The sequence below is a fragment of the Aotus nancymaae genome, unplaced genomic scaffold, assembly GCF_030222135.1.
Source record: "Aotus nancymaae isolate 86718 unplaced genomic scaffold, 86718_ANA_hifiasm-v0.15.2.pri h1tg000059l, whole genome shotgun sequence".
Classification (NCBI taxonomy): domain Eukaryota; kingdom Metazoa; phylum Chordata; class Mammalia; order Primates; family Aotidae; genus Aotus; species Aotus nancymaae.
In genome coordinates, this window is record NW_026988473.1 from 6,095,576 (window position 1) to 6,108,515 (window position 12,940).

Here is a 12,940-nt window from a genome sequence, read left to right on the forward strand (position 1 = left end):
TCCTAGCGTCCGGAGCGGGCGCCGGCTGCTGAGCCTCGGCTGGGCTCGTGGCCTCCCGCTTTTCCCCCCAGCCCCCCGCGAGCTGCCAGGAGGAAATAGCGCGCGGCCCCTTTAAATTTACCCAGGAGCCCTTAAAGGAGCCCCAGGGGCCCCAGACAGGAATCCCCACCCCGGTCCAGCCCGCGCCGCCGAGCGAGCAGCCTGCCGTCCGTGCGGCCGGCCGCCCCGTGCATGCGCCCCGCGCCCCGGGGCCCCGTGCACCGAGCGCTCCGCGCGGGCTGCCGCCGGCCCCGCGGCCCCGCGCCCCGCCGCCCCGGGGCCCCGCTCCTCAGCGCAGCGCATGGAGCCCGGCGGGGACCACCGGAGCCGGAGCAGCGGCAGCAGGGGCGGCCCCGGGCCAGCAGTGGCCTCGGCACGGGGCCGACGGCTGCCGCCCGCCGGATCGAGCGGCGGCGCGGAGCCGGAGGAGGACGAAGGCGGTAAGAGCTGGGGCCGGCAGCCCGGGCGGGGGCCCCGGCGTGGGGGAGGGGAGGGCTGCGGCTCGGGGCCCCTCTCCGCCGCCGAACAAAGCGGGGGACGCGGGCAGGGCGGCCGGGGGCGCCACCTGGTGGGCGCGGAGCGCGGCTGCAGGGCCAGCGGGGGAGCCCCCCGCCCAGCTCCCGGGGTCGGCCCGCGGGGCTCCCGCGGCTCGCCTCCCCCTTAAAGGGCCCTGCGGCCGCCCGCAACGCCCCGCCTTGGGGGCCAGGTCCGAAGGGCCCTACGGGGCAAGGCGCCACGGAGCGAGGCTGGTGGACTTGCGGCCCCCGCCCCTTTCTCTTTCAGACTCCCCAGGTGGTCTCCCTTATCTGGCTGTCTCTTAAAAGTCCGTTCAGGCCCTGGGTCCCCTTCGGGGGCTTTTCCCCAGCGGAGCTGAGCTCAGCTCCGAACTCCGCTGTTTTAAATCGTCTGCTCCTCTGGTCTCGTGGCCTTGTGAGAGAGAGGCACCCTTTTTCTTTTTTCCCACGTTCTCCCTAGGAAAGTGCATCGCTTGCGCCCTGGGGAACCACAGCACCTTTTCCCACCGCGGGCCGTTTTTAAAGGGATAGGTTCGCCCACAAAGGCGTACACCCCTCCTGCCCGTGCATTCTCTCTTCCCTGCTTTTCAGAATTTTTTTTGCCCTAATTTGTCAGCTGCAGCGGAACCAGCCAGTCCTCCTCGTTCGCTCTCAGAGGACGCTGTTTCCTCATCTCCCGGCAGCAGGGTCAACGCCTTAAGACCCTTGAAGGTTTCCTCCAGGCCTGGAGACTGCCCGAATCTCCGGGCTCCCCTCCCAGTCTCTCCCCTCCCAGAAACTCCCCATCCCCTTTTGTTTTTAAAGAACCTCAGCTCCTCCTCCTTTTTCGGCTCTTAAAGGGCCAATCCACCTTAGACTAGCCTGGATCCAGCGCTGGAAGGATGCTTAGAGACCAGCCAGCTAGCCAGTGTCTTTGCAGACAAAGAAGCTCAGGCCCAGAGGGCGGACATGACCTATCAAAGGTCACAGAGCAAGTTACCAGTGAAGCTAGGACTTGAACCCAGGCCTATAACTCCGAAGCCAGTGGATTCTGCGGATCTACTTCAATAAAAACTAAAACAAAAAAACTCCCACAGGGGTGACAGGAGCCCTTTCTGATCTTGTCTTTTGTTTTTCCAAGCCTGTGATTCTCCACTGGGAGAATGACCAGAACCTGCCTGTGTGCCCAAGAGACCATTTTCTAAATCAAAAGGGATGGGAACTGTAGGGAGGGTAGGGACTGCCCTGGGTGGGTGTCTGGCACAGGGCATGCCACTGGGTTAGTGGGGCCTCTCCAGTGCCCGCCCTTCTGACTGCTGGGCAGTGGTCGGCTCCCTGCCAGAGCAACAAATAAAGCCCCAGACAGACTTAATAGGCTTCAGTGGATGGTGGCCACTCCCTGCCGCAGTGCCATCAGTTGCCACTCTGGTGGTCCTCCTGCTATCCCTTTTCAGGGTCATCGGCTCCTCCAGAATCTGGAGAAGTTTTGGTCTCAGAAACTCCTTTCCCCGGAGATGTCGGCAGCTTTGTCTTGGGGATCCCTTCCATGTGGGGGCCTAGATTTGGGGAACTGACAATGCCTAGCCCATCCCCAAAACGGGACTCTCAGGAGGCTGTATTTGAAGCATTACTGGAAAAAGGGAGAAGACCTGTGGGTGGGGCCCTCCTGGCGGGGGCCCTGGGCGGGTGGGTCCCGACTGCAGCCCTGGCTGCAGACAGATGCCCCCTTTGTTTGTCTGGCCCCACTGCTGCTCTGCTCCGGCTGTAACCGCCCTGGCCTGCTGCTCTCCTGGCTTTCTCCCTACAACTCTTGCCCAGAAAGGGCACCTTACAGAGCTGGCTGGTTCCTTGGCCCTCACCTTATTTTTTAAAAAGTCAGAGCTAGCTCCACAGTGACCTGTGTCCTTTTGTTCTTGATCTCCTCTTAAAGAGTTCTTGCTCTTTGTAAAGGGCCAATGTGTTGGCTTCCCGCTTCTCCTACATCCCTTTTATGGCTGTTGCCTCCCTTTCCTGCCCCTGAACACCCCCGCCCCCCGCCAGCTCCCTTTCTCATGGCCCACCATCGAAGCCCCAGCTTCTTTCCCTGAAAATCAGAGATTGAAAAACTGTCTCCCTTTCCCCTTCTTCAGGGCAAGATCTTCAGCTGGAAGGGGGTGCCTTGGGGTCCTGGGGGAGTGCCCCACTGCCCTCCTCCAGGGCCAGGGGACCAGCATCTTCAGGCAGGAAGTATTCAGACCACTGTGAGGCCCGGGCCTCGAGGCCTGGCAAGAGCCGCATCCCTGGCCGTGACCACCGGCGCTACTACCACGACCACTGGCGGCTGGAGTACCTGATGGACTTCAACCCTGCCCGGCACGGCATGGTGTGCATGGTGTGCGGCAGCTCCCTGGCCACGCTAAAGCTCAGCACCATCAAGCGCCACATCCGCCAGAAGCACCCCTACTCCTTGCACTGGAGTCCCCGGGAGAAGGAAGTCATCAGCAACAGCTGGGATGCGCACCTGGGGCTCGGGGCCTGCGGAGAGGCCGAGGGCCTGGGGGTCCAGGGGGCTGAGGAGGAGGAGGAGGAGGAAGAAGAAGAGGAAGAGGAGGGGGCCGGTGTCCCAGCTTGCCCGTCCAAGGGCCCAGGTAATGCAAGTACAGGTTATGGAGAGGCAGGGGTCTGGGAGGCCAGAGGGCCTGGTGCGGCAGCTGCTCTGCCGCCAAGGAGCTGGTGTTCTTGAGCAAGCCACTGCTCCTTCTCTGGGTTGGGTCTGTGTATTGTCCTTATTATACAAAGGTGGGGAAGAACAGTGGGGTGAGAGGGACTCTGCCGCCCAGACAGCTTGGATGTTCTGTGGTTTTTGAAGGATCAAGGAGAGAGGTGGGGTGACAGGCAGTGGAAAGGCTTGGAGCGGGTAGGCCTGGCTGGGGAAGGTGTGGCTGACGTGAAGGCCAGGCCGGCTAGATTCCACTTGTGTGGGCGGTGCTTGGAGTGTGTGCGCGCTGGAAGGTTTGGGGAGGTGGAGTTAGGATTTCAGGGGAGAGGAAGAGAAGGGCAAAGGTTAGGCCTGGACCCAAGTGAGTGAGAGGCTTGTGGGAGACCTGGCGGTAGTGGGGGTGCTCCCGTGGGCCAGCGTCTCAGTTCCTTCCCTCCAACCCTTTCAGGCAAAGCCCCAGCTGGTGGGGGCTGCCGGCGCCAGCGGCGAGGGGGCCCAGTGGCACCCCGGGCTCGGCGTCTGCGCCTCTCAGCCTCCCGGAGGGCCGGGGGCAGCAGGGGGCTGGGGGCCCGGCGCCTGGAGAGGAGGCTGAAGGAGTCCCTGCAGAACTGGTTCCGGGCCGAGTGTCTCATGGACTACGACCCGCGGGGAAACCGGCTGGTGTGCATGGCCTGTGGCCGGGCACTGCCCAGCCTGCACCTGGACGACATCCGTGCCCACGTGCTGGAGGTGCACCCCGGCTCCCTGGGGCTCAGCGGCCCCCAGCGCAGTGCCCTGCTGCAGGCCTGGGGGGGCCAGCCCGAGGCGCTGTCTGAGCTCACCCAGTCCCCACCAGGTGCGAGGCCATCCCAGGCCGAGACCCCTCATATTGGGGCTCTGAAGTGGGGTCTGTGGCCAAAACTGGGAGGCAGGGACTTTCGGCTGAGGGCGGAAGGCCAGGAGCTGGCTCTCCACACACATACACTCCCCGCCCCGCCCCCAGACACACACAGCTTGGGGTCCCTAGTTGGGGCCAGGGTGAGGAGCCTGGATGGACCCCTCAGCGTGGGCAAGGGCAACCCAGCCAGCAGGCTGAGCCCCTCTCCCTCACCCCTTCCCCAACAGGCGATGACCTCGCCCCCCAGGACCTGACCAGAAAGAGCCGGGACTCGGCCTCCGCTGCTGGAGCCCCCTCCTCTCAGGATCTCAGCCCCCCAGACGTAAAGGAAGAGGCTGGCTGGGTCCCTGAGAGGCCCGGGCCCGCAGAGGAGGAGGAGCTGGAGGAGGGCGAGGGCGAGAGGGCGGGGGTCCCGGGTCGGTCGCTGCGGGGCCGCACCCACCGCCGCCACCCCCAGGAGCGCTGGCGGCTGGAGTACCTCATGGAGCTGGACGGCGGCCGGCGCGGCCTGGTGTGCGGGGTGTGCGGGGGCTCGCTGGCCTCGCTCAAGATGAGCACCATCGAGCGCCACATCCGCCGGCGCCACCCGGGCTCCACGCGCCTCGGCGGGCCCCTCCAGGCCCTCATCGCCCGGGAGTGGAGCGAGAAGGCCGCCCACCTGCTGGCCCTGGGGCTGCCCCGCCCCGAGTCTCCCCGGGGCCCAGCCACCCCCGGCACTGCCGCAGCCTCCGAGGAGGGGGGAGGGGACGAGGAGGAGGAGCCAGAGGAGGCAGCGTGGGGTGAGCGGTGGGGCCAGAGCAGGCGGAGAGGGAGCGCCGGGCAGGGCCCGGGTCAGGCCGGGAGCGAGGTCGGGCACTGCTGGGGAAGAAGGGACTAGAGGATGGGGCAGAAGGGCAGAGGCGGGGGTGGGGGGGACTGGGGAGGAGATGCGGGGCCCGGCCTGCTGCCCCCTGCCCCCTGCCGGCGCCAATGCGGCCCATTGTCCCTCCCTAGGTGACGTCCCGCTGTCCCCTGGGGCTCCGCTGGAGCGGCCCGCTGAGGAAGAGGAGGACGAAGAGGACGGCCAGGAGCCCGGGGGACTCGCCTTGCCGCCGCCACCGCCGCCTCCCCCGCCGCCGCCGCCGCCCCCGCCCCGCAGCCGGGAGCAGCGGCGGAACTACCAGCCGCGCTGGCGGGGCGAGTACCTGATGGACTACGACGGCAGCCGGCGCGGCCTGGTGTGCATGGTGTGCGGGGGCGCGCTGGCCACTCTCAAGGTGAGCACCATCAAGCGCCACATCCTGCAGGTGCACCCCTTCTCCATGGACTTTACCCCCGAGGAACGCCAGACCATCCTGGAGGCCTACGAGGAGGCGGCGCTGCGCTGCTACGGCCACGAGGGCTTCGGGCCGCCCGCCCCAGCGCCGCGTGAGGGCGGCGCGGACCTCAAGTCTGGCGCCGTGTGTCGGGCGTAGCGGCCTCGTGGGTCTCCGGGTCGGGTCGGCCCGGCTCCGCCCTGCCCTGGCTCGCCTGACCCCCTTGCTGGGAGACCCTCGCGCCGGATGCCAGCGCTCCCCGCGGCCGCGCCCCCCGCTGGCCGGGCCGGGCGGAGACTGGGCATCTAATGGGGCCACTCGGGTTCCCGAGCCAGTCGGTGCGCTGCGGGAAGCGCACTTTCCCCTCGGCCCCGAGCCCTGCCCTCCCCGTGCAGGGCCCACGTTTTCCGCGAATGCAAAGCGGCCTCCAAGTGTTAGCGCCGAGCGCTCCGGCCGCACCCCGCGAGGGAATCCTCCGCAGGCCGGGACTCGGGGTGCCATCAGTCAGTATTAGGGCCGGAGGGGGGCCTCGCGGAGGGCAGGAAGGATGTTCCGGCTCTGGCCCTGGTCCTGGCTGGGGGCCCAGTCCCTTGCAGCCTTGCACGCCGGCAGGCACGGCTCCTGGCTCGGGGGCTGCTGGCTGCCCTTGCCTAATTGGGATTCTCGGCCTCACGGAGGCCCTGGCTGCAGACTGGGGCTTCCAGCCGGAGGCGGGGCTGCGGGGCTCGGGAGCCTCTCCAGGCTGGGAGGGTCTGTTGGACCGAGGGCGGGGCAATGCGCCCGGGGCCTGGGCCGGACCAGCTGCGCCAACCTTCCCAGCAGGCTCAGTAGGAACGGAGCGGCCCCACCTTCCTCCCGGGTCGCTGTCGCGCCCGCCCGGACAGATCTTGTAAAGGGATTAGCACTTTTTTCCTTTGCTCCTCTTGCCCCGAGGGCCCCATTTATCCCTAAACTCAGAGTCCAGTGCCACCAGGTCCGTGGGAGCCCGGGGCACAGGAGGTCCCGGCAGTCAGCCTTCTCTTCCCGCCCCGTCCCCATCCCCTTTTGTACGCGGTGGATGCGGCGCCCGTTCTCAGCCCGCAGGGCCTGGGGCCCGGCCTCGGCTTCTTTTCCCCGCAGCAGCGCCAGGCCCTATGGGGCAGGGAAGGGGCCCCGCGATCTCCCAGGCAGGTCCGAGAGGGATGTGTAGATTCATTCTCCTGTGGAGAACCGGTGGCCCCGAGATCAGGCCCTTTTTTGCTCTTTGTATTTTATTTTGAAACTGTATTTAATGCTTTTATATGAAAGGGGGAGGGGCGGGGACAGAGTTGACCCAGTCACCCTTATGTGCAAATGTCTTATTTATTATGCGTGTATCAGAGATAAGCTGTGAGGTGGTGAAGGGAGGACCTGAAGGAAGGAGAAGCGAGGGTAGAGGCCGGGACGGGAGGACCCCAACTAGCTGTGCTGATGTTACTCCCTGGGAGACTCTGGGCCCTGATGTCTGCTCTTCCCAAAGCCAGGCTGCTGCAGGGACAGTTCCCTCAGTCCTAAAGTCGGGGTGCGGAGGCCAGTGGGTGAGACTTGAGGGTTGGGTATGGAGGAAGAGGTCCTGGCAGTGGGGGCCAGCCCCTGCCTCGGGGTGGGAAAGCAGAGGGCAAAGAGTAGGCCCCTCATCCCTGACCCGCAGGCTAGAGCCCAAGGTTCAAGTGCCTCTGGCCCAGTCCCCTTGTTGACTCTTCCTGTTTGGGAGTTGGATTTTATACCACGGATTTTATAGCATTTTTATATAATTCAAGATTGTCAGAATTGAGAAGGACCCTGGAGATCACTAGTACCACCCTCCTCCCTTTCACAGATAGGTAGATTGCCCAGGAACCGAGATTATGACACAGCCAGGTAGGGACAGTGAAAGAACTAGAATGAAAATCCTAGCTCCCAACCCAGTGTTTTTTGCACGATACCATGCTGCTTCCCAATTCTCTGGTCAGTGATTAAAATTTGTCACGCCTGCTGAAGGATTGACGTTTTGGGCACTGTAGGCCACCACAGTGCTCTGACTCCGGAAGGTGGCAAAGCCCTGTATACTACTTTGGGATGAGCACGCTGAGCTCTGCAGGGCCTCAGCTGGAAGGCGCCGTCAGCTGGGCCTTCCCCTCCCCAGTAGAACTCTAGAGGCGGGGCGGCTGCTGCGGGGCCCAAGACCTCCTTGGCAGGGGGCTTTGTGTTCTTTGTTGTGGAAGCCACCAGGAATTCAGGAAGATCCTGAATGGGTTGTCAGTTGACAGAAAAGTGAATTCCCAGTTTGAACCTCCAGGGTTTTTGAGACAGTATTAAAAACTTCAGAACGGAGATTATGGATGGCACCAGGCTGCGTACTGCCATTTACTTTTCTTCATGCATGATTTTGGATCCAGAGTGAGTATTACACCATTTTTTTTACTCTGCCCGCTCAAAAACAGTAGGTAAATTGGGGCAACCAATTTATAATCATTCAAGCTCACTTGCAAAGTTCAGATAAGCCAGGGCAGAGGGGTTAGGAGAGGTTTTCCTCCTCCATAGGCAGGGAGAGGCCTCAGGACAGAGTGGCTATCTTTACTGAGACAGCTCCAAACAAACACACCAGTGATTCTCAAAGTGTGTCCCTGAGACCAGCAGCATCACCTTAGGAATCTGCTACAAATATTCTTGGGCCCTACCCCAGGGTTTCTACATCGGAAACTTGGTTGGCGCTCAACTGTGTTTTGATGAGCCCTCCATTGATCTTGATGCAGCTGCAGTGCTGGGCACCAGTGATGGGGAAGGGCTGCTGTAGTGATTCCTGCTTCCATGGAGATTGTGGCCTCACAGGTTAGAGGTTGGGAGGTGACTTGGTCCTCTTGCCTAGGTATGCCTCCTTGCCTTGAGATTCTGACGTGAACAGGTGAAGTCTCTTCATGATTTTTTCTTTTTGTTAATGGTATGCTTGCTATTATGGCCAATATGTAAATGTTACTCTGAATACATATTTATATACCATGTTACTTAGTGACATTATTCAAACATTTGTATGTGTATTTGTGAAATTGTTTGCATCAGTCATTTAAACAATATTTCAGCCTAAGTTTTCTAAAAGGTATGTTGAGTACATTTTTAAAAGCCAGCTTAAGGGTCACAGCAGCCTTAGTTTAGAAGAGCTAATCACAGGTGACCATGCAAGTTCTTTCAATGAAGACCTGATGTATTTAGTTCCCATTTTCCATGGTGATTGACTCAATTTAAGTGCATTGTGGCTCTATGTAATTTATAGGCTGCTTTATGCTATAGGTGGGGAAAACTCCAAGGCTGGTGGGAGGCTGAACTGGGATAACAGACCCCCTGACCCCTCCTCATTCTAAGGTCACCACCTCTTAGAGGGTCTCTTACTTTCTTTGAGATCAAATGCACAGTTATGATCTACAACTAAATTCTGCAGTCTTGGGAATCCTTACCAGTATCAACTATTAGTCACTTTTTAAAGCCCCCAAAGTGGAGTAAGGATGGGGGGAATGGAAGCAGTGTTTGGTTCTTACTTTACCCAAACTGTGTATAAAGAATAAAGTTAGCAGAATGATGCCACAGTCATTGTTTGTTTTTTTTTTTTATTAATACCACATCAATTTGCAATTTTACAGGAACCAAGATTCAAGCTCCTTAGGTGCTACTGTATTTTTATGTTGCACGCACAGACACGTACACAGTTTCATTAGTAATTTTTAATCTATAGGTTTTTCTTAAAAAAAAAAATCCTGTGTGGCACAAAGATCTCTTCAATAATCTAAACACAGCAGCAACAAAAGAAAAGAATTGGATGTGGTGCTTCCACTGCAGAAGGTCCTTTGGAGGGAAGCCCAAAAAGACAATCATTGACTTCCTGGGAGGGCAGAGGATGATGATGGAGGATGGACTTCCTACTAGGACAGGAAACCAGTTAAAACACTCAAAAGAGGCTAAGAAAATAATAAGACAGTAAGGCAAGGGTACCTTTCACTCATCCACATTCCTAATTTTCCCAAAATACGCAGAAAGATTTCCTTCCACTACTTTTTGCAGCTGCAGTACTTTGGGACCATCCAATATCGTAGCCCTTACTTTAAACTTACCAGTGCATATTCCCTCTGGATGATCATGACTATGAGTGAGAACCTGAAGGAACTCACAGATGATTTTTCTTTCAAAAGTTTGTGGAATTTTCATGTTGAAAGTGAAGAAAAAACTTAGCCTCAAATGGGAATCAGCTTTCTGTATTTCACCTCTTGAGAATGTTCCCCCCCACAGAATGAGACAGGATCACAATAACTCAATAACTGAGGAGCCCACATGCAGGTTATATTTTTCTCTAACGAGTTTACAGCAGTGTACAGCAGTTACAGACATTTATTTTATAGTAAGAAAAGTACAACCATATTTATTTAAACTTAAGGTGAGGTGGGCAGGGGAGAGGGAGGAAAGCACATTCGGGAATGAGTTCTCAAATAACGCTCAGAACTGGTGTCCAGTGACATAGAAACCACCTTCCCAAATGGCGGAGCCTTTCCTTCCCTGGGGATAGTGGCAGGGGGCGTGGCGGCCACTACAGCACTCCTGACTCCCTCTCCAGTCCCACTTTCCATTTCTTTTCTTTTTTATCAGATGGCATTATCAGAGTCAGGAATTATCACTATCACCTATAAGTTACTCATCAAGTTGAAAGTTACTAAAGAAAAGGAATATCAGGAGTAGCTGCTCACATTGTGGGACAGGAAGATAGGATTTGAGGGCTGGAAAAATAAGGAAGATATACTCCTGTCCCCAAATAATTTTTTCATAAGTTAATTATTACTTCTTAACTTAAGGGCAAAACCATAATGGATAGCTGAGTAAGACTAGTGCTGAAAACTGGAGAGAAGGACCCAGAGGTGTTCTTTCACTTTCTCTTTTACCTCCAATCTTTCCCCTTTCAAGCTACAGGTAAAAGCTCCACCACCATTAAGGTATTAACTTATCCTATGAACTTGATTCTTTCTTTATTCTTCTGAGTTCTAAGATAGTTCTTTTTTTAGTCCATCACTTTTTGTGCTTGATACTGAGGGCTAAAGGGAAAGGATGGGATAAAACACCAAATTAAAAAAAAAGCTTGGAATGCAGGCTCAAGCTGACACTGAGTATGTTCCTTCATAGTACAAATAACAACGTTATAACTATTAAGTGGTGTTTTAGTAACTCTTGCATTTCTGGTTTCCATGTGCTTATTCTGCCTTTTTTTTGGCGATTCCAGGGAGTTTTGCTTGGATCCTATTGAGAAAAGGGGCGGGGGGAGAAAGAAAGTGAAAACGTAAGCATTTGCTCCAGGTTTTTATTTTAACAATGATGCTAGAGGACAGTCCTGGACTTGCATAAGCAATGTGAAAAGCATTCTCTCAGCCTGGCACAGTGGCTCGCACCTGTAAGTAATCCCAGCACTTTGGGAGGCCGAGGCAGGCGGATCACTTGAGGTCAGGAGTTTGAGACCAGCGTGACCAATATGGTGAAACCCTGTCTCTACTAAAAAATACAAAAATTAGCTAGGTGTGGTGGCGTATGCCTGTAATCCCAGCTACTCAGGAGGCTGAGGCAGAATTGCTGGAATCTGGGAGGCAGAGGTTGTAGTGAGCCGAGATCGTGCCACTGCACTCAGCAAGACTCTGTCTCAAAAAGTGTAGAAGCTGGCAATGGTTCCTAGCCCTTCACAGGATGCCAAAGGTCCCTTTTATTCTGGCAAAGGTGTTCTGAATCATTAAGGCATCACTATGGTCATTCATATCCCTCAGTGAATGTCAAGGCTACTCTCTCCACAAATGTCACATCCCATAGCAGGTGACACACATCAGCTAACACTGGCAGTCAAATCTGCCAGGCGCAGATCTGGCCAGGCACAGTGGCTCACGCCTGTACTCCCAGCACTTTGGGAGGCTGAGGCAGGAGGATCACCTGAGGTCAGGAGTTTGAGATCAGCCTCGCCACCATGGTGAAACCCTGACTCTACTAAAAATACAAAAATTAGCTGGGCATGGTGGTGGGCGACTGTAATTCCAGCTACCTGGGAGGCTGAGTGAGGCAGGAGAATTGCTTGAACCCAGGAGGCAGAGGGTTGCAGTGAGCCGAGATAGCGTTACTGCACTCCAGCCTGGGTGAAAGAGCAAGACTCCATCTCAAAAAAAAAAAGACATCAGCTCTAAAGCTGAGCTACAATCCTCTTTCACAAATCAGGGGTAAAACAAACAGATAAATATATACATAAATATAAACATATATACAGACACATATATATGTATTTTTTGAGACACAGTTTAGCTCTGTTGCCAGGCTGGAGTGCACTGGCATTGATCTCAGCTCACTGCAACCTCTGCCTCCAGGTTCAAGTGATTCTCCAGCCTCAGCTTCCCGAGTAGCTGGGATTACAGGCATGCGCCGCCAGGCACAGCTAATTTTTGTATTTTTAGTAGAGACGGGGTTTTACCATGTTGGCCAGGATGGTCTCAATCTCCTGACCTCGTGATCCGCCCACCTTGGCCTCCATATATATATAAAAAATATATATATAATAATTATATAACATATCATATATCATATATATATTATGTAACAATATATATCATATATATGTTACAGAATATATATCATATATCATGTTATAGAATATATATCATATAATATATATTATGTGAATATATATTATATATAAATATATATATATAAATGAATATATTTATTTTTATTTTTTGAGGTGAAGTTGTTTTTTTTTTTTTTAAGTTAGACCACTGTCAGAAAATCGCTCTTGTTGCCCAGGCTGGAGTGCAGTGACGTGATCTCGGCTCACTGCAACCTCCCCCTCCTGGGTTCAAGTGATTCTCCCGCCTCAGTCCCCTGAGTGGCTGATTACAGGCATTGCTTCCATGCCTGGCTAATTTTTGTATTTTCAGTAGAGATGGGGTTTCGCCATGTCAGCCAGGCTGGTCTTGAACTCCTGATCTCAGGTGATCGGCTTGCAACAGCCTCCCAAATTGGGATTACAGGTGTGAGCCACTGCGCTTGGCCTAGATATATATATTTATGCTAACTGTCCACCTGGCTTTAATACCAATGTATACTTTTTAAAAAAGCAAAAAGCAGGTGAAGACCCTGGCATCAAGCTAGACCAATCTGGGTATATTCACAATTTCCTCTTATAAAGCTGGAAAAAGCATTAAAACCTGGTGTGCGAAAGGAACTCAAGGGGGCACAAAGGGGATTTAACCATTTTTAAACTGTTCTTTGCCTCTTAAAGACTATCTGAAGAAAATATGAAAAATGTTAACATTTTAGGCTGGGCGCAGTGGCTCACGCCTGTAATCCCAGCACTTTGGGAGGCTGAGATAGGTGGATCACTTGAGATCAGGAGTTCGAGACTAGCCTGTCCAATATGGTGAAACCCTGTCTCTACTAAAAATAAATTTAAAAAAAGTAGTCAGGTGTGGTAGTGCACGCCTGTAATTCCAGCTACTCGGGAGGCTGAGGCAAGTGAATCCAGGAGAATCCCTTG

At 55.6% G+C, this 12,940-nt stretch overlaps 2 protein-coding genes across 3 annotated transcripts in view; one reads left to right on the forward strand and one right to left on the reverse strand.

Annotated features, from left to right (window-relative positions):
- Positions 1–340: 340 nt before the first annotated feature.
- On the forward strand, positions 341–5,562 carry ZFTA (zinc finger translocation associated). Its single transcript, XM_064365464.1, has 5 exons — positions 341–479; positions 2,663–3,160; positions 3,680–4,066; positions 4,336–4,899; positions 5,102–5,562. Exons 1-5 carry the CDS (start codon positions 341–343, stop codon positions 5,560–5,562), a joined length of 2,049 nt encoding a protein of 682 aa, XP_064221534.1.
- Positions 5,563–10,535: 4,973 nt separating this feature from the next.
- RTN3 (reticulon 3) overlaps positions 10,536–12,940 on the reverse strand; it is a 69,267-nt gene continuing 66,862 nt past the window's right edge. For both annotated transcript variants that reach the window (XM_064364791.1, XM_012463150.3), the window contains one exon: positions 10,536–10,674. In XM_064364791.1, coding sequence (XP_064220861.1) covers positions 10,629–10,674 — 46 coding nt within the window. In that variant the 3' untranslated portion in view covers positions 10,536–10,628. The remainder of the gene's footprint in view (positions 10,675–12,940) is intronic.

Excerpts from the sequence above, each read along its gene's own strand:
- ZFTA (XM_064365464.1), top strand. The coding sequence starts at position 341 with ATGGAGCCCGGCGGGGACCACCGGAGCCGGAGCAGCGGCAGCAGGGGC. Across the intron at positions 480-2,662 it reads GCCGGAGGAGGACGAAGGCG|GGCAAGATCTTCAGCTGGAA; the intron begins GTAAGAGCTGGG and ends CCCCTTCTTCAG. Across the intron at positions 4,900-5,101 it reads AGCGTGGGGTGAGCGGTGGG|GTGACGTCCCGCTGTCCCCT; the intron begins GCCAGAGCAGGC and ends GTCCCTCCCTAG.